This window comes from Beta vulgaris, chromosome 7 (genome assembly GCF_026745355.1).
Source record: "Beta vulgaris subsp. vulgaris cultivar EL10 chromosome 7, EL10.2, whole genome shotgun sequence".
NCBI lineage: Eukaryota > Viridiplantae > Streptophyta > Magnoliopsida > Caryophyllales > Amaranthaceae > Beta > Beta vulgaris.
This window is the reverse complement of record NC_079208.1, coordinates 20,176,830-20,197,173: the sequence shown is the minus strand read 5'-3', so window position 1 is coordinate 20,197,173 and position 20,344 is coordinate 20,176,830. Positions and strand designations below refer to the sequence as shown.

Below are 20,344 nucleotides of genomic sequence, written 5' to 3'. Positions count from 1 at the left end.
CCTTTGCTCCTCGATTATGATATTAAGTTGAAGTGGAGATACAAAAGTTGATGGTAGAATTGAGGTTTGATGCTTGATTCTTACGAGTTTTAGATTTGGGTTTTATTTAAATTTTATTTTCATGTTTCGAGGACGAAACTTTAAATAAGGGTAGTAGTATGTAATAGCCATGATTTAAAGAACGTTTGTTAAATGTAGATTATATTTATTCAGTTAATTATGTTTCGAAAGTTCTTATTTTATTTGTGTTGTGGAATGTGATTTTTATTTATCGTGCTCTAATATATTTATTTATTTAATTATATGAGATCATTATTTTTTTAGAAAATCAAAGCCGATTTCATTCTCGAACCATTAGACTGCTTTTTTTTATTTCGGTCGGTTTAATGAAACAAAACCAATAAACCCAATACTCTCTCGTCATTTCTCCAAGCCCCAAAGAAACCCCAATTAAATCGCAAACCCCTTTATCTCTCTCGTTGCCCTGCTTTCCTCTCAAAGTCTCACTCCCAATCTCTCGTCGTTACCCTGCAGCTTATCGGAGCTCCTCCCATGGCTGTCGATTTGTTGTTCTCCTTCTTTATACTCGTTCGTTGCTGGGCTGCCATGGCGAGGTAATTAGTCTTATATCATCTTCTTGTTGTCCTGTCGGTTTTACTCGCGGTTGGTCGGTGTTGCTGCTGCTACTCGCCGGTGTCGATGTCGTTCTTGTGTAAGCTATTGTGCACATTTTTCTCTCTTCTTCCCTTCTCTCGCCGCCGCGTGTTGCAGCTCAGTTGGTGTCGTCGGTGGTGCTCCTCAATGGGGGTTAGGTATTCTCTTCCTTCTTCTTGTTGTTGTTGCGTTGTTTCTTGGGTTGTTGTTGCTACAGTTTGATGTTGTTGTTGATGTATCGTTCTTATTGGGGTTGTTATTGGTGCTGTTAATGTGTGACTTTTGTTGGGTGTTGTGTTATTTGTGCTCTATTATGTTGTTCATTGTTGTTGTTGTACTGTCGTTGCAGTTATGGTGGTTTGCCGAGGAGTTGTTGTTATTGTGGAGTAGTGTGCTGGTTATGGTGGAGTGTTTTATTGTTGTTGTTCTTGTTGTTGTTGCGTTGTCATTAACGTTGCTGTTATATTATGGTTGGGCTGGTGATGCGCTGTTGTTGATGATGCTTTGTGGTTGTTGGTCGTTGTTCTTCTTGTTGGTTATTGTTGTACTATTGTTGTGGTGGTGCTCCTGGTGTTGTTATTGCTCTTAGTTCTTGTAGTGTGTCATTGTTGAAGAAACAACCAAAGTCAGGTTGCAATTTCCTAATGGAGAAATGTATAGTAAAATTACTTTCAAGTTTGTTTAGCTAAGTTTATTAGTTCAAGTTGGTTGATTTAGTTCTATAATTTAGATTTATGCTTGTAAGAGGTAGAATCGGTTTAAAGAATTTAAGATTTAGAGTTTGGAATTATGGTTGTAAAGGATTTTCAAATTGGAAAATAAGTTGTGATTATGATTTGTAGTTTAGATTATTCTAATTTTGGAGTGAGGAATTATTCGGGATTATGAAGGAAATTATGTTGGTGGAATTGGATTGCGATTTAGGTAACTTTTATGTTCAGTAAAATCAATTACTCATGCCCATGTGTGTGTGGATCTCTTTATCTGTTTTTAATAAATAAGTTCGTACTATGGCCATAGATATGAATGTGGTGATGAAATATCATTGATTGATTATGAATACACAACTGTTTTGCTGGCTTAGTTTATGAACTGAAAATAATAAGTGGGCAAGGTATGGGTGGAGGACGGTTACTCTTTGACCTGATACGGTCGGCTATGCTCCATAACAAGCCTTTGGGGTAGCATTGCTGCGCTCCATAACGAACCTTGGAGGCAGCATTGTCCTTTCTCCAAAGCTCGTACTTGCCACAGATTTGTTCAAGAGAGAGAGCTATGCCATCGTTATAATGGAAAAGAAATGATTTGAGAAATAATATGTTGATAACGGGCTGAAGTAAAGGTTACGTGTTTTCCACTCATTTTGGAATTTCGTTTGTTTTGTATTTCTTCCCTGAATTTGCAGGTTTGGTGTTGTAAGCTCGGGATTAGAAGTGGAGCAAGATTATGATGTCGTCGTAGATTAAGGATTGAGATTGTATTTAGATAGTTGATTCAAGAATAGTTATTTATATTTCATTGTATATTATTTGGGAATTTAGTCGAGATATTTGTGTAATTTAGGATATTTTTCTGCTGCAATTTTATTAATCAAGATCTGGATTATAGTTTATGGTTGTTGAGTGTGTTCCGCTAGTAGCTCGGAAGAGCGGGCTTTTACAAGAGATCCTTGAGTGTCAAATGCATCACAGGTGCGCAATGCGTAGTAGACAACAATCCTAATTTTGCTATATCATCGTTACACGTTTCGTTAACTTATTCAACAATTTTAACTCGAAAATCGCGTCACACAAGAACAATTAAAGGCACACACAGGTAGATATGCACAAGTAGGATAAGAATATGTGAAGTTCTCAACCTAAAGTCCAGTTCTATATTTGAAACTATAGTCAAGTTTAGGTTAAGGTAAAAAGGGTCCATGACTAATAGATTGATCCCACGCTTCGTACCTTTGCTAAAAAAGGTGGCCAAGTGTATGACGCACTCCAGTTCTCAAGTCAGGAACAACAAAAAAATCTCATGGTTGGGTATGTTTGCTTATGACAAAGAGCCAACACTATCGCTTAGGAAGATTTTTGGAAGGACAAAGCACAAACCCCCTGAGTTGACCTCACACATACAATATGTGCTAAAGACGCAAGGTAGATTGTCCTTATGGTGGTTGAACAAAAGGTATGCATATGTAAAACAGTATATCATTTAAAGGCTTGTAAAAAGAATAAATCGTATTTTTCATGTTTCACCCACTCATTTAAAAAAAGTAATTTTTTAAAATCCTCTCCAGTAAAACCGCCAAATTGTAGGCGTGGATTTTTCAATTCCCTTAATGCCTACAAGCGGTGTAAGCGCGTTTATTTGACCACCCTATTTTTAAGGTTTTATTAAAATTTTGTTTTGAAGTCACCAACAATTCTTTAAAGAAAAAATCATAAACCTAATTGGATTTTTGACTCCATAGATGGTCAAAGTGAACCAAAGATTGAGTTCGAGGTGAGTGTATCATATAGTCAGGAACTATGCTGGCCTCTACTAAATACCGATTCATTACAAACTTTATGCAAAATAATAATCATATAACATTTTAATACACCCTAAATATATTTAGTCTAAGTTGGCTCACGAAACACATAAAAACACTATATTTTTAGTGACAAGTGATTGTGCAATCAAATTACTGGGTTCCTAGCACGTTTTCCAAATTATCTGAATTAATTAGAATAGTTCTTTAGGTCTTGTTTAGACATAAATACAAAGTGATAAATACTGCAATCAGGTATAAAAAGTAATATGTTATTAAAAAGAAATAAAAAAAAATGCAGGGAGTAAGTATAACATGTAAAATACTTATAGTCGCATGAATATGTTAATAACCTACATCATGAATAATTGTTACTAACTTCAAGAAAATTAATAAAAAATAAATTAAGAAATCAAATAAAGTTATTTAATTTTGTTGACCCTCTATACCACCATTCGGAGTTGTTGATTTGTACTAATTTGGAATCGAATTGTGGTACGAGTCTTAAAAAATGTGTTCGGATTAAAGAGTTTGGTATATTGTCGACTATTAGGCGTGAAAAAAATCATAGTAACAAAAATTATGTTGATCAAGTACTATGCATTGGGTTGGATGGGAGTATGATCAGGTGAAAAAAGAAAGACAAGGTTATTTAATATGGAGTGATGACTTGCCAATGACCAGTATTAGTATTATGCAGGAGGTGTTTTGTGGCATCATTCATTCCTACGCAGGTGAAGAAGATTTTGTGTGGAGTTATATTGAGATATATAGTTTAGGAAACTAAGAATATCAGGCTAGTGTGCCGCGTACCCTAGCACCCATAATCACCATGGTCGGTGATGATGAACCTGCCACGAAACAACCACCATTAACGCAACCTTTATCTATCACTACTACTTCTCCTTTTTTCCTTGGTCCTCAAGACAGACCCGATAATTTCATCACCCCTACACGCCTCACGATGTGCAAATGGCGCTCGAAGCCTGTCGTAAATTCGTATTTCTTGATGGCACTATTTCCTCCCCCTCGCCACCATGCACGACGTCCGACTGGAGCACTATTCAATCCATGCTCATCTCTTGGCTTATGAACACCATCTCTCAAGAGATAAAAGGTATGCTCTCAAAATACCGTGACGCAAAGCGTTTATGGGATTCTGTTCAATCTCGTTTTGCTATGGCTAATGGACCACATATTCAACAACTCACTTCATCTCTTGCTCATTGTCAACAATTAAAATCCATGAGTGTGGCATCTTATTATGCCAAACTCAATGTATTACGAGAAGAATTGCATCAACATGAACCGATTATTGCTTTTACTTGTTGTTCTTCATGTATTGTCGGTAGTTTACATGAACACCGTCGTGCCACACGTAAATTACATCAATTTTTAATGGGTCTTGATGCTGATTCTTATGGTTCGGTTCGCACTAATATTCTTTCTCAAGGTCCTTTGCCTTCCCCTGATCGAGCTTATCAATTAGTGGTTCAAGCGGAGTGAGTTCAGTTGGCTCAAACCGTGCCCGAATCCTCCCATGATGTTGTGAGTTTTGCCCTGCGTGCGGCCCCTCGTGGTAGCACTGCCTCCTCCTCTCATTCTCGGTCTAAGGTACGGGAGGACAAATCTCATCTTCAATGCACTCATTGTAAGAAATTGGGTCATGATATTGGCTCGAGTTTTGAGCTCATGGGTTATCCGCTTGTTGGGAAGAACGACAGCAAGCCACTACTGGCTAGGAAGGCTCACGCTCCACCATACCTGTTGCCTCCTCTACCACGTGCGACCGTGGATCTGTTCGTGCCAATGCTACAATCACTGTTGCTGACATGGCCAGTCCAGTGGTAGTCGGGGCTGCCTCCTCCCTCCACTTTATTTACGGCCGATCAATGGAAATTTTCTGATGATCGTCTTCATGGTATGTTCACTCCTACTGCTTGGATTGTGGATACTGCTGCTTCTAATCATGTGACTGGTGATGCCTCTTTATTATTTGATGTTGTTAGTATTGCTGATTGTCCTGTGGGTCTCCCTAATGGTGTAGCTGTTATGGCACAAAAAGAGGGTTTCGTTCGTCTTTCCGACGCTATTATTCTCACTCATGTTCTCTTTGTCCCTAATTTACATTGCAATTTACTTTCTGTTTCACAGTTAACTGCGACAATGAATTGTATTGTTCAATTCGATTCTGATGTTTGTTCTATCCAGGACCCGTCGAGGAATCTGATTGGAGTGGTTATTAAAAGAGATGGACTGTACTACTTTGGTGGTGGGACTTATATACATCATGTCTTTGTTGGCGAAGCTTCTCATTCCTTGACTTTGTGGCATCATTGCATGGGTCATCCTTCCGAGAAGATTTTAAAATTACTTCCTCCTGTTCTTCCTTTGAAGGGTAGTTTGAATAAGGGTTGTGACGTGTGTTTTCGTGCTAAGCATCCTCGCACTAAATTTCCCATTAGTGATCGTGAAGCTAGTGGTAATTGTGATTTGTGGGGTCCATATAAACATCACTAGTGGAAAAAACCCCACCTGATGCGGTCAAAACTGGCCTTTCAGATGCGGTTTTAGTCCGCATCAGGTGGGCTCGCAGTAGGTGTGTAACACATTCTAATGCGGTCTAAAACCGCATCAGAAAAACATAATCTGATGTGGTTTTGGGTCAAAACCACATCGGTTAATAGATTAACTGTTGTAGTTTTGACCCAAAACCGCAGCAGTAAATGATTAATTGTTGTGGTTTTGGGTCAAAACCGCAGCGGTTGACCACCCCAAAAACCAATTTTTTTTTTTTTTTTTTTTTTTGCATTTTTTCATTATTAATCAACACAAAATCAATTATACATTTCAATAATCATTTTATTAAGCATATTATGCTCAATTATAGCATAAACTTAAATAATTAGATACCTAAAAATATTTCCTATAATTTCAATATCATACTCACTATAACTATATACATTGAAAAGAATGAAAATTCAGCAAAGAAAATCTGAACTGGAACATCAGGATCATCCTTGTTCTTAGCCTCGAAGTTCATATCCATAAACTAGCCCAACAACAATATAATATTCCGGAGATGCCAGGTTCATAAACTCAATGTATATGTTCTATAAATCAACAATCATGGAAACGTAAGCGTAAATAGTTGGGACATAAACCAGCCAACAACACTCAACAGAATAAGGGGGGCCAACAAGCGAAATAGACCATGATATTTTCTGGTCGCTACCCTTATTATAGCAAAGCAAATGTGTGATTTGTGTCAAGTGTAAAATTGGACTAACGATGATAATTCATACCTGCTATCCAGTTTTAGCAACTGAACCATAAGCATCTCAGTTAAGAGGATAAATTCCTTTTCACCTAGCTTTGCCCCAACATAAACAGCTTCTTGCAAGGCGGAGACCTGCTCATAACCAAAAATCGGGATAGAAACATCAGCTTTCATCAACCAACAAAGATTACCCAACCAAGCAACTAAAGATATGATACTTCCATGACATAAATGTAATATTTACCCTATGGCAAAGCTTATCCACCTCTGCCTGAACTTCTGCAACTGTAGCACATGCCTTTGATATTTCTGCCTTTTTGCTTGCCTCCTCCACTTTCTTCTCCTTGATAGCAAGACGTTCCATAAGCAACAACTTTTAGTGGTCCTTTAAACTTGCCATGAGCAAAGTCTCAACATCATCCTTCTCCCTCACTCGGAAGAACAATTTTTGATCATGTGGCTCTAACCCTATTGCTTGTGCAAGAAGCTTCTTTAATTCACCTTTTACCATCAGATCAAAAGTAGGAAGAACAACAATAATATTATCCAAGTCCGAGTAGCATAGATTATACACACACAAATGTATACTTTCAATAGGTCAATAGAACATCTAACCATTTGACTTGAAGTTCAGAAATGCAACTTATCAGTCAGCTAGCTAGGATGAAGTTCCTTGCCTTTGCTTTAAACTCATCATCAATAAGAATACTTGTTGTCTTGATATCTAGGTGAATGATTTTTGGATGGCCTGCAAATACATTTTTCTAACTAAATATTCACGCCGTCTTTTCTATTAAAGGAAAATAAATCAGCATACTTATGATCATATGAGCAGTTAAGTCCACTGAAACAGTCACATTCCTCATGAAGATAAGCCAATCCTTTCGCAGCACCTAAAGCGATTTTCAACCTTGTTTCCCAACTCAGGTTCTATTCCTTCTCCTACAAAAATGTCTGACTCTGTATTAATATTAAACATATAAACAAGGTCATGAAATATGAAAAAATAGAAACATTTCAATGAATTTTCAAAAGCAAACTGGAAAAACAAGAAGCTCAAATAAGATATTGTAACAATTAGTTTAGATAAGGACAGTGTGTCTGGTTGTTGATCATAATCAAACAACTCTAAGCCAACAGGAGAACACATCACATCCTTCATTGATTCAACTAAAACAAAGCACAACAATTCATGATGAACTACGATTCCAGCTACAACAAACAACATGAAGATGCATATACATTATAGGCAATACTCAAGTAAACCATTCAATCAAATAATTCACTCAAAGGCATAGCAATCATAACCTAGAAACTAGTTGATGGCAAAGCGTATGGAAAATAATAAGTACAAACAGAAGCTTTGTATCCAATCTGAAAAGGAAATATAATTTTCTTCCTAGTCAAGGTATAAGGTACCAACAAATAAAATATGCACTCATCTAACTTATGAATAAAAAGATCTCCATCTCCATGGCAACATCTCTTTCTCATCAAAACAAGATTGAGTACTACAGGTTTCCATTAACCACAAAGATATCCCACCAATATATCTTACAGGAGCTCAATTCAAGATTTCAAGGCAACCAGGATGGCAGTGCCATTATCAGTAACAACCCAGTTGAAATTTCACAAATTACAATAAACAACAAAAGTACACAAAACGGAAACATAAACCCTAAAATCTAAAAATTAAAATCGAAATAAACAAAGCCTAGAACTAAACGAAAATCGACCAAAAATCAAATTGAACGAAATACAAAAAACAAAGATATAAATGAAAATAAAATAGAAATCAAACAAAAAAATAGAGTAATTAGGTGAAAATCAATCCTTTCAGTCTAATTACAAAGAAATAAATTTGACATAGATATGCGAATTACGAACGAAAATAAATAACAAAAGATATTTAGGCTATGTTTGGCAACACTGGCTGAAATGGAGCTGAAACTGATAAGGTGACTGAAACTGATTAGGTAGCAGCTGAAACTGTTAAGGTGCTGAAACTGATAAGCTAGCTGATTGCATAACCTGTTTGGTAAAATTATTTTGACTGTAGCTGAAATTTTAAATCAACATATCATTATATTTTGCAGAAATAAAATTATTATTAATATAAAACATATATTGTACTTTATTTTAAAATACAATCATTGTGCTTTCCAAATCAAAGAAGCAATGTCATCACGAACTTTTTCCATTTCTTTAGAAGTCTCTCTTGACGTTTCATTGTTTCTAGCATGGATAACGTCGGGAAGTTCTTCACAAGGCATGTAATCAGGATTCTCATCGACCATTCTAAAGATAAGGTCCTCTGTAGAATTTTTCGTATGTAGTTATGCAAGGCAAAAGCGGCCATAATGACATCAAGTTGAGTCTCGACACTGAATTGTGGCATTTGCCCTAATATCTTCCATCTTTTTTTCAAAACTCCAAATGATCTCTCAATACAACTTCGTAGGGATGAATGAGATCGATTAAAGGCTTCTCTTTCATTAGTCGGTGGCATATTCGTGAATTCATCCTTGTGGTACCTTGTTTTCGGGTATGGTACCAAATAGCCTTTTCTGTCCGGATATCCTTTGTCCACCAAGTAGTACTTACCTGTGATAGAATTATCAAAATTAAAATAATTTACGAATTTAAATTTTTATCATTAGCACTATGTATAAAACATTCATACCTTCTGGGGGTTTCGGAAAGTTCAGTTCTTGTGTATTAAGTGCATGAAGAAAAACCCGAGTGTCATGAGCGGATCCTTCCCATCCAAGAGAAATAAAAGTGAAACACATATCAAAATCACATGTTGCCATGACATTGAAAGTAGGGTTTCCTTTTCTCCCTCTATAACGCAATTGCTCTGTCTCGGGTATACATGCATTTATGTGTGTTCCATCAATGCATCCAATAGCGTCCTTTTATTATTTAAAGAAATGCTTTAGAAACATTAATTCTAAGAGATGACAATGTTAGAGATGATAATAATACCTATGTTCTACTATATAATTGTGACTATATATGATAAGGTTAAGTATTTTTACCTTGAAATAAGGCATGTATCTTGGATCATATTCAATCTGAGGTGGTATACCTGGGAAACTTGCATCCTGTGGTTTTATGATATCGCGTGCAAGACCCATATAAGCCCTCGTTCTACCACTAATAGCTTCCAGAACTTCATGAAATGCTCTACTAATAGTCTCACCAGAACGTTGAAATCGCTCAGCAACATCTCTATTAGAAATACCTAAGGCAAGAGTATATACGAAGATGTCGACCTTTTCAATAACAGCCATCTTTTTACTTTCTCTTAATCCATACCTGGCTTGTAGTTCTTCACATAGTTGTTTGAACACACTCGATTCCATCCTAAAAGCATTAATACATCGTATATAATGTCCACTCAAAACATCTGTCACCCATTGTTCACCTGTCAGGATGGAAGTCATGCACGGTTCTTTGTATATGTACTTATAAAAATATGTTGCTACTAGACCTGTACTACATGTTGTCATAATCCAAAATAACTTGCGTCTTTTCTTCTTCTGCGTTCAATGTCCATAATGTTCACCTATTGATCAGAAAGAATGACCATATATGATTTTCAATCAAACGTACAATAATCTTAAAAGAAGAAAGTTTTTCTCGTACATAAGTGAATAATAAAAATAAAGAAAAGCATTGTTCTGAATCAAACACTAACATGAGAAAAAAAATGCATATAACTAATTCACTAACTTATTCTATAATTTAACAATAACAATAAACTCTAACATTTCACTTGTCTTTGGTCTCCATATACTTTAACCAAGTCATTCTTGATTCATCATCATCCATGTGAATAAATAATTCTCTTTTTGCACTATCCTCAATCAAATTGACCAAAAAGCACCACATATCACTATATTTAAGGAGTCCACATCCACTAGTAGTCATTCGACTAACAATAGCCATAGCTTGAGCAACACTACCATCTTTAGAAGAACCATGTGTGTTTGCTACATTCGGAAGATTGGTGTCAGCCTCCATCAATTCTAAAGCTCGATTACAACTACTAACCATAGTGTTAATTTGACTAGATAACATAGCTGATCCACTTGATTGTCTTCCCCTACGCTTCATTAGGACTGGTTTTGTAGTCTTTTTCCCACATTTTTGAGGTTGTTTAGAATTATCAGTGCCCCCATCGTGATTGGATGCTTGGTTAGGATCTTTAGTATTAGAAGCACCACAAACACCAACATTAGGTGATTCAGCACTATAACCACTACTAGGGTTAAAACCAGGTACTTGAGACGTGACATCCATTAGTAAGTTACTATAAAAACCTCGCTCTTGATTTTCCAAGGTACCTAGTCTATTATCCAAATCATCCAAACTAGGATAATGGGATGGATAAATAGAATCATTATCAATCTCATAATCTTCATCAACATTATTCTCATTCTTATCTCCACCACTTCTTTCATCCTGTTTCATACTTGATGGATCAATATTAGTTGACACAACATTAGCACCTGTAGCATAACCATCTTGAAATAATTGATTCCATAAATCTTCTATGGCAGGAAGCAATCCTTTATTTCGAAACTTCTTTACCTCACGTTTCTCCTACAAAAAGTGAAAGTGTAAAATTTTTTTTTACTATAATTCACCATACTTATTTTTATAGTGTAATTCAAATAAAGAAAATTATACTAACCATAATTTTTTTTTTCCCACCAATCATTTGAGGCTTGTATCTTTCCTGTCACTGAATCCCACCCAAGGCCAGTTTCTCCTGTTTTCAAGAACTTCCAAAGCCGCCAATCTCTCTTCATTGAATCATACTTATTCTTTAAAGATTTTACTGGACATTTTCGACTTAGTTCATTCTCCAACTGTTTCTGAACTAAGGACCACTTAACTCCTTGTCCTCGCCCATTTTTCACAAAAGATGCGATTAAAATTTCACAGAAGAGTACCATCTCATCATCTGACCATATATAGTTTCCTTCTTTTGCATCATTTGTTGTTGCCATCTACCACACTTTTCATAAACCGAGAATATATTTCTTAATGACACTTACAAAAAATATTATACACACAAATACAAAGTAGATTGAACTAGTACACAATGATTTGCAAGAAGAGAATTATCATTATATAAACGACTAAAATAATTTACCCCCATATATGCTATATGGACCAATATATATGCAAGCTGACTACCGACATGATAGAGTAACATAACATGCATGCATATGATGATTTACCTTAAATCTGTTTTTATTTTATTTTTCCTTTTCGGCAATTGTGATGTATCGAAGATTATCCATTATGTTAGCTTCCTCAGTTTTCCAACTCAAATTATTGCTCAAAGATGAACCGTTGACTAGTAATATCTCATACCTCCCAGTACATGATGGACCATAAGTCCATACTTATTAGACATGCATGCCATAGAAACACAAAACAAAGAAAAAGCCATTGTTCAGCGGCACGCTTTGAAGCAAGCATCCCAACAATAATTTGGTTATCACTTTCCTGAATTTTTTTTATCTATATTTCCTAGGTTATTGGAAATTATGCGGCAACACTACTCAATAAAAAAAAAATTAAACATCTATGTGATATATATGTAGGCTGCAGCAACACAGATTAAAATCATTCAACTGATGAGAAGCATCAAAAATTACAAGCTTTCACCATATAAGCAAGAATGACGGCATAATTGAGAAGAAAGGGAAAAAAATAATTTTATCAATAATAACAAATATCACAACTCTATTCATAATAAATCAATGATACATACCTGCAAAACTGAAAGTTTGAATTTTTTTTTGATCTCTAACCTCTGTAGAATGACGGTAGAATTGAGGAGAAAAGCAAAAAATAATCTTTAAGCATGTATTAGGGTTATTAAATATTTAAGAAAATATCTTTTAGATTTAAAAAGATAAAAAGAAAATAAAAAAAATTTCAGCACCTGATCTCAGACGCTATATTTTACTCCAACTCAATTTCAGTCCATTTTTGGACTTAAATTTTATTTAAGTTCCTCCACCAAACACCACTAATCATATAAGGTGACTTAACATTGTAGCACCTTATCATTTAAGTCACCTGAAATGCGTCCCCAAACAGAGCCTTGCGAGATGAATGCCGAGGGGCTGAGAGAGATGTACGAGGTGAAGATCGACGAACTGTGCAAGAGAGGAGGTTGCTTCGTTCGTGAGAGGATAGAAAAGAGTAAGAGAGAGAGACAGGGGAGGGAAGAGGATGAGTGAGAGAGAAATTGGGCCATGAGGGGACTGGGCCACGAGGGAATTGGGCTAATAATCTGACGCAGGATTTTTGGGAGGAAAATAACGGGTTTTCTGTTGCGGTCCATCAAACCGCATCAGATTTTAAAAAAACCGCATCAGATTGTCCTTTGCCAATTTTCCCTCCCATTTTTTTCTTCATTTTCGGATGCGGTTTTACAAAAATTGCATTTGATAAAAAGTGACATATAAGTTTTTTTCCACTAGTGCATCTTTCTTCTTGTGGTGCTCGTTATTTCCTAACTTTGGTTGATGACTATTCCCGCACTGTTTGGGTTTATTTATTAGTTGACAAAACTGAGATTTTTTCTATGTTTATGGCCTTTATTGCTATGATTGAACGTCATGTTCTCATTCCATTCAAATTGTGCAAAGTGATAATGGCACTAAATTCAATTGTCTCCATGATTATTTCACTGCTAATGGCATTCTTTTTCAAACTTCATGTGTTGCCACTCCTCAACAAAATGGGAGGGTTGAGCGTAAACATTAACATATTTTGAATGTAGGTCGGGCTCTTAATTTTCATGCCAATCTTCCTATTTATTTTTGGGGAGAGAGTATTCTTACTGTTGCACATCTCATCAATCGTACCCCTACTCCCTTACTTAACAACAAAACTCCCTATGAGCACTTGCTTGGTCATCCCCCATCCTAAGATGCTATCAAAGTCTTTGGTTCCTTATGTTTTGCTCAGAATCATAAATATAAAGGAGACAAATTTGCTAGTCGCAGTTGCAAATGCATGTTTGTGGGGTATCCCTTGGGTACAAAGCGTTGGAAGCTCTTTGATCTTGACTCTAAGTAATTTTTTTTTTATAGGGATGTTAAATTTTTTAAGGAAACGTTCCCTTTTATTTATCCTGAAGATGCCAACATTGACCCATCTACTCTTGTTCCTCATCATGATACTATTCATATTAACTTTGCTAAATTATGATGCTCCTCCTCCATCTACAATCGAGTCCACGCCCATCTCCACTTCCATCTCCTCTAATTTTCCCTCCTCAGTTTCTGGCCCTTTAACCCCTTCAACTCAGGCCCAAACAACTTCCTGCTCTGGCCCTCCTTCTTCGCCCGTCTCTGGACCCTGTGTCCCTCCTAAACCGGCCCAAACACCCCCCTTATCTCCTGAACCCTCTACTCCTCCTTCCTAGGCCCATCCAGTTTCTCCTTCCTGCGCCCCTTCTATTTCTCCTTCTTTGGCCCACACAGACCCCCCTCCATCTTGACCTCACGTCCCAAACAACCCACACGCTCCTATTCCCCCTTCGGAGCCCCTTGTCTCCACTACTGGCCCACCTGAAGTTCTTGCTGACTTAGGGCGTGGCCAACGCACAAAAACCCCCTCCATTCTCTTATGTGATTATGTGATGAACACTATCCAAATTGACAGTCCTTCTTCTTCTACATCTGATCCTCTGCATTCCTTAGGTAAATCCTATCCTATTGCACATTACATTAATTGTCAAAGTTTTGCTGTGAAATATAAGAAGTTTATTGCTTCTCTTACATATCTCTCGGAGCCCAAATCCTTTAAGGAGGCTATGCATGATGCGGGTTGGAGGAAATTTGTGCTTGATGAGATTCGGCTTTAGAGGAGAATGGCACATGGACTATGGAACCTTTGCCTCCCGGCAAACGTGCTCTTGGTAGTCAGTGGGTTTACAAAAATAGATTTGATTCTCTTGGTAATCTGGATTGTCAAAAGTCTCGTTTGGTGGTTTTTAGCAACCACCAAAAGGAGGGTATTGATTATAGTGAGACATTTGCTCCCGTTGCCAAAATGGTCAGTGTTCGTGCTTTTCTAGCCATTGCTGCTGCTAAAAATTGGGAACTCCAGCAAATGGATGTTCACAACGCTTTTCTTCACGGTGACTTAGATGATCATGTCTACATGAAACTCCCTCCTAGTTTTGCATCCTTTCATCATAACATGGTTTGTCGTCTTCGCAAATCACTTTATTCCCTCAAACAGGCCCCTTGTTGTTAGTTCGCCAAACTTGTTTCTGCTCTTCGTGGGTATGGCTTCCTTCAGTCTTACTCTGATTTCTCTTTCTTTACATTCACTCAGGGCTCTACTCAGATTAATGTGTTAGTGTATGTGTACGACTCATTGTTGCTGAGAATGATTCCGCTTCTTTGGCGGCCTTCAAGGCCTATCTCTATGATTGTTTCAAAATGAAGGACTTGGGTCCTTTAATGTATTTTCTTGGCATTGAAGTGGCACGTAGTGCTTCTGGTATCTTTCTTTGTCAACGTAAATACACCTTGGATATCATTTCTGAGGCTGGTATCTTGGGTTCTAAGCCCACTACTTTTTCTATTGAGCAAAATCATAGACCTGCTCTTGCTACTGGCTTGTTTCTTGATGATCCCGAGTCTTACAGGTGCCTTGTTGGCCGCCTCATATATCTTTCTGTGACTCGCCCGAATTTAGCATATTCTGTACATATTTTATCACAATTCATGTAGGCTTCCCGAGCTGGTCATTGGGAGGTTGCTCTGTGAGTTGTTCGGTACTCGAAGGGTACTCCCGCCAGGGTATTCTTCTTCGTGCTGATTGTGATGTGACGTTAGCAGGTTGGTGTGACTCTGATTGGGTTGCTTGCCCTCTCACTCGCCGTTCTCTTAGCGGCTGGCTTGTCTTTCTTGGTGCTTCTCCCATTGCTTGGAAGACCAAGAAGCAAGCGACTTATACTATATATTGATCATCAAGGAATGGAAAACACAACACAACTTTAACCTAGCAACTCTTGACAAGTTGACTTGGTGATGTGGCACAATGATTAGGGTGCTAGAGAGTACGGTGGTGAGTGATAGATTGTTGTACATAAATTTTACGATGTTAGATGAAGTATTAGGCGGTGGGTATGAGTTTGTGTTTGAGAGCTGTTGTGAATTTTTAGAGGTCTGTTCCATGAGATTGTTAAGTGAGGATGTATTTATAGGTTTATCCCGTTTATTAGTTGAGTTGTAATTGGCTTTCGAAAGATAATAGGTATTAAAAAAATATTTGAAAATAGTTAGTAGGTTTTTAAAAGGTTTTTATGATAAAATATTTTAGAAAATAATTAGATAAGAGATATTTAAAAAAACATATTGGGAAAAGATTATTTTTATAAAAGGTATTTTTTGTTAATAAAACTAATCAATATAATTAATTAATTCAATTAATTAAATTGGACTTCGAAAAGGAGTTTAATAAAATTGGACTTTCATAAAAACAACTTTTAAAAAGTTTTCAAAGATGGGCCTTAAAAAGTTATTTTAAAATATTTTAAAAAGTGGGCTTAGTAAAAGTAGCTATAAAAAGGGTTTCGGAAATGAGTTAACAAAATGATTGAGAAAATCGTTTTAGCTTTAAACATTTTATTTTGACTCGTTCTTTATTCTTTGCTCGATCCGGACAAATTGGAGTGGGGTGTTAGTCATCATAGGATACTGAATGGAGAGACAAGATTATGTGTCAACACTTAGTGTCCTTAGTTTCATTTCCGTAGTTCATTTTCATTAAATGTCGATATGTAAGAAACCTAGTGTGTTTAGGAGTTCTTCTTTCCTTTGTTGTTTTTCGATTGTTGTTTTAAAGACAAGTGTTGTTTGTTAAGGCATGTAAGAGATCATTTGAAATGTTGTACCTAGGAGGTTATTATGAGTGCTTCAACCACGTTCAAAAGTTCACCACCAAACAAGAGGAACAAGCCTTGTAAATAGGAACCACTTTTTACTTTAATTTTAAGGCACCTCATTTAACTTGAAGAGCAGCCAAGTACATGTGGCTGGTTGTTCCTACTATTTTGGCATGTGATCCCTTAATGTGTCAGTGCAAGTTTAAATATGGAGAAGCATATTCCCTCACCCAAGACATCCCTACAATCAAGGGATAAATGTAGCAAGGAGTGGAGATAGTTTAAAGCCTTATTCCCACGTTTCTATTACATGTCTTAGTGGAGATAATGGTTGTAGTAGTTTTTCTTATTTTCGCGCATTTTATTTTGTGTTTAGAAAATCAGAAAATGGACATGAAGACTTGTATAAATACCAACTAATGAAATGAGAATGACATTAGGTTTTAAAAATAACAAAATACAAATGTGTATTAATCTTTGTCTTCTTTGGCGTTTCTTGGATTAGAATTTGAGTGAACTTGTTTGTTTCTTAATTAGTCGTGGCAAGCTAATTTGTGATCATAGGAAGGCCTAATCATTTAGAGTCATGTATATGTCTCTCTAGGTGTTAAAATACACGCCAACTAAGCGTTTTCTATTCGAACAAACACTTAGCTTGATTTATCATCAACTGAACCTTGTATGTTCGAACTTGATAGTTCGAACGTACATCATTATATCATTAACATTGATAAACACCAAAACATTATATTGATAGATCTGCATTTTGTCAATAAAATTAAATATAAAAGAATTCAGTAAACATGCTTTTTTTTCAATGAATTCGTTGATTTAGCTTTTGAAAGAACAATCGTTATGATTAGAAAGGTTAACAAAACATATAGTAATACATAAAATACTCTCTCCATCTCATATTCGTACGAACATTTATCATGATATCTATTTTTAGGAGATAAATTGTTGAGTGGTCATCAATTCTTATTTTCTTTCAAGTTGTTGTAGATGTAGTTGGAATTAGTGGGTTGTTATTTTTTTGAAAAACAAGAGTGTTTTGAGAGTAAGGAAGTTCGAGAGAAGTCTTAAAGGATTAGCGGGACCATTCCTAAAATAGAAGTGTTCAACCTATTCAGCGACCTATGAACATGAAAGTTTTTAGACTAACTCTGGATAGGAAAGTAAATATTTCCATTTGAATAAATAGGTTGTGTTAAGGTCTAGCCGAGTTTTCCAACATTTTTTGTGGAGTTGAATTTAATTCAAGAAATTTATAACTCGTTTATTATCAATTGGAACACAAACTCAAGACAAACCAACTTGTAAACCAACTATTAGTAAACGTAAGCATCTTTAATTCCAAATCTTACCAAGAAAGCAAAACTCAAAATAAGAAAAAAAGTAATAATAAGTTGAATTTTAGGAAGTTCATCAGTTCTCGAATAATCTAAGGTGTTCCTACATGTAGTAAAACAACTGAACATGTCGAGGTTGAAAGTTTACATTGATTAAAATGCATAAAATTGATGACTACATGGGGGTCATGGAAGCTTGTATCTCTTCAAGTGTTTTCCCTTTTGTCTCAGGCATTAACATGGTAACAAGAAGGACAGCAAAAGCATTGAATGTTGCATAGATGAAGAATGTACCTGAATTGAAATAAAATTGTAGTGGCCATTAAACTTTTTAATTTTTTCTAATTTAGATGAAAATATAAACATCGCTTGGCTGATCATAATTTATTACAAAATTTACCTGCACAACTCCACATGAACATGAAGTTGAAAGTATACGTAAGCAACCATGCAAGAACCCAGTGTACAAGATTCACTAGACTTCCAGCCACTCCTTTAACATGGAGAGGGAATATCTGCCACAAGAAAGGAATGAAAAGATCTCGATCTCTCTAAGAAAAATCACTATACAAAATGAACTATGCAATGGGTTATTCACACTTATTTTGTCAAGAAGAAAATTTTCTCTATTGTATAAGTTAAGGAGGGAGCTATGATATCCCCTTATTAAAATTCTTTTGTCTTTAGCCAAAAATATAATCGCATATTAAGATTTCCTACAATTATATCATTTCCGAATATAATTATGGGGTCATGTTCTGTCTTGTTGTCTACTGAAAATTTCAATAATAAACTAAATAAGTATAAGAAAGCAACATTACATAAATGAGAAAAATGGTTACTTAATAGAAATAAATTTACGATTTAATTGGACAGTAAGACTTCACATCTTAATATTGATCATATTTTCTTTACACTTTATAAATTACGTTTGGTTTGTACTATAATAATTAAAAATAATTTATTTAAAATTATATTTAGATTAAATTTAAGAACAGAACCAACCAGTTGACGAACATATCGTGAGCATAGAAGACTAGTTTCATATCTTGAAGCTCCGGAATACAACCTATATATCAACAAACATCAAACAAACTATGCAATCCACCATAGCAACAACAAAATTATCGACTCGTACACCATTCTACATCTTTATTTTGTATTTTCCTATGAAGTTTTCCACCTATTCTTCTTTTAACAATGAATCCTATCTATTGAGTCACAACTTATACAACTCTAATCTTTAAGTTCCATAACACATCGCTTCTCCTACCAGACCATATAAACTGTAGCTAAAATGCCAGCCACCAAGACCTTTTTCCCAAAATTTGTTCCCTTATATCTTTTGTTGGTCCATCTTAAACTTTGTACTAAGTTTATAGATGTCAGATGAATGCCTAAAGGCCCTAAACAGGTTTTCACCTGTTGTAACACATTTTGGACTATAATTACACTTAAAAAAACAAATGGTTAAGTTGTTCCTATGCAGCTTCACATAAACATGATGCACTACTGCATGCTCCAATAGAATAAAGCCTAGCTCTAGTTTGTAGTCTTCTTTACCAGGCTAGCGAACCTATAAAACTGTGTTTAAGAACATTGCAATATTCCAAAGTGCCTTACACTCTTGCTTACTCTCCCTATATTGTGGAACTCTTTGTACATAGTTAATGTGTTGTACTGATGTTTTGACATCCAATCATGACCACACGTTGCAGAAATCATATTTGTGGCATGACATATGTTTGTTATGACCCGACTAGATGATTGGGGGGATTGGTAAGTCATCCAATCTTGTGCTTTAATATACATAACAATTTTTCATTTTACCTAGAGATTATCAGTCTTCATAGCAATACACCATGCTTGCTTCCCCAAAATTGCTTGATTCAAGATGACAAAATATCTGAAACCCAATCCTTCATGTTACTTGGGCTTGTAAACATCTTTCCAGCTAACATATCTAGGTTTTACACTATAGCATTGACGTGTCCATTGAAATACTTTGAGGCTAGCAATGATTTGTATAATCACAACCTCTAACAATATGAAAATCTGACACCAATATACACAATTACTAAAGTAGAACTGCATTGACTAGTTGCTTTCTCCCAACAAAATAAATGTACCTCAAGCTCCATGTTCAGATTCTTCCAGCATTTTATCTGTATTTTTTACCAGATTTAGCAACATGTAATTTCCTTGCACATATAGGTACCCCTAAGTATGACAATTGCCCTTGTTGGAACCCACAACAACCAACAATATCTTGTTTCTCCAAGCCTCCTAGCCACAACTATAAATAGTTGATTTTCAAGGATTACCTTTCAAATAACTTGTAGCAGTTAAAAAATTTAGGCCTTGCAAGATCATTTTCGCATAGCTAGTGTCATCTTAACATAACGGGATCAAGTCATTTGCAAAGCACATATTATTTAATCCAAAAGCTATACATCTTGGATGATACTTGAAAGGAGATTGCTTACTAATGTAGGACATGATTTTTGTGAGTATTCCATGTACAGGACAAAGAATAAGGGTGACATGGATCCCCTTACCTCAGTCCCCTCCTAATTTGTAAGAAACCAGTAGAAGCACTATTGAGA

The 20,344-nt window shown here is 35.9% G+C and overlaps 4 protein-coding genes and 1 non-coding gene across 6 annotated transcripts in view; 1 reads left to right on the top strand and 4 right to left on the bottom strand.

The window, feature by feature from the left end:
• Positions 1-8,356, bottom strand: part of LOC104899259 (BAG family molecular chaperone regulator 3) — a 32,686-nt gene extending 24,330 nt beyond the window's left edge. Inside the window, exons 1-3 of one of the 2 annotated variants that reach the window (XM_057396296.1) lie at positions 7,068-8,356; positions 6,697-6,953; positions 6,478-6,584 (exon numbers count right to left, since the gene is read on the bottom strand). In XM_057396296.1, coding sequence (XP_057252279.1) covers positions 6,478-6,584; positions 6,697-6,816 — 227 coding nt within the window. In that variant the 5' untranslated portion in view covers positions 6,817-6,953; positions 7,068-8,356. Of the gene's footprint in view, positions 1-6,477; positions 6,585-6,696 lie in introns of both variants that reach the window. The other variant, XM_057396295.1, reaches the window with a different exon arrangement.
• A 149-nt stretch (positions 8,357-8,505) lies between these two features.
• LOC104902624 (protein ANTAGONIST OF LIKE HETEROCHROMATIN PROTEIN 1) lies at positions 8,506-9,939 on the bottom strand. Its single transcript, XR_008970312.1, has 3 exons — positions 9,494-9,939; positions 9,136-9,367; positions 8,506-9,056 (listed from the first exon to the last, which is right to left on the bottom strand). It is a non-coding gene; the product is annotated as a protein ANTAGONIST OF LIKE HETEROCHROMATIN PROTEIN 1 (transcript).
• A 212-nt stretch (positions 9,940-10,151) lies between these two features.
• Positions 10,152-12,867, bottom strand: LOC130589353 (uncharacterized). The gene is made up of 3 exons (XM_048648233.2): positions 12,247-12,867; positions 11,155-11,473; positions 10,152-11,063 (listed from the first exon to the last, which is right to left on the bottom strand). The coding sequence occupies exons 2-3, from the start codon at positions 11,179-11,181 to the stop codon at positions 10,230-10,232; spliced, it is 861 nt and encodes a 286-aa protein (XP_048504190.1). The 5' UTR covers positions 11,182-11,473; positions 12,247-12,867; the 3' UTR covers positions 10,152-10,229.
• A 2,071-nt stretch (positions 12,868-14,938) lies between these two features.
• On the top strand, positions 14,939-15,468 carry LOC109135503 (uncharacterized mitochondrial protein AtMg00810-like). The gene is made up of 2 exons (XM_019250619.1): positions 14,939-15,205; positions 15,301-15,468. Exons 1-2 carry the CDS (start codon positions 14,939-14,941, stop codon positions 15,466-15,468), a joined length of 435 nt encoding a protein of 144 aa, XP_019106164.1.
• Positions 15,469-17,637: 2,169 nt separating this feature from the next.
• The window catches only part of LOC104899261 (sugar transporter ERD6-like 16), a 75,713-nt gene continuing 73,006 nt past the window's right edge, over positions 17,638-20,344 (bottom strand). Inside the window, exons 17-18 of the mRNA XM_010686419.4 lie at positions 18,139-18,253; positions 17,638-18,032 (exon numbers count right to left, since the gene is read on the bottom strand). Of these exons, the coding sequence (XP_010684721.1) occupies positions 17,914-18,032; positions 18,139-18,253 (234 nt within the window). The 3' untranslated portion in view covers positions 17,638-17,913. The remainder of the gene's footprint in view (positions 18,033-18,138; positions 18,254-20,344) is intronic.

Coding starts and splice junctions, on each gene's coding strand:
- LOC130589353 (XM_048648233.2), bottom strand. CDS start 11,181: ATGATTGGTGGGAAAAAAAAAATTATG. Junction 11,064..11,154: donor GTGGGAAAAAAAAAATTATG/GTTAGTATAATT, acceptor CACTTTTTGTAG/GAGAAACGTGAGGTAAAGAA.
- LOC109135503 (XM_019250619.1), top strand. CDS start 14,939: ATGAAGGACTTGGGTCCTTTAATGTATTTTCTTGGCATTGAAGTGGCA. Junction 15,206..15,300: donor GCCCGAATTTAGCATATTCT/GTACATATTTTA, acceptor TACTCCCGCCAG/GGTATTCTTCTTCGTGCTGA.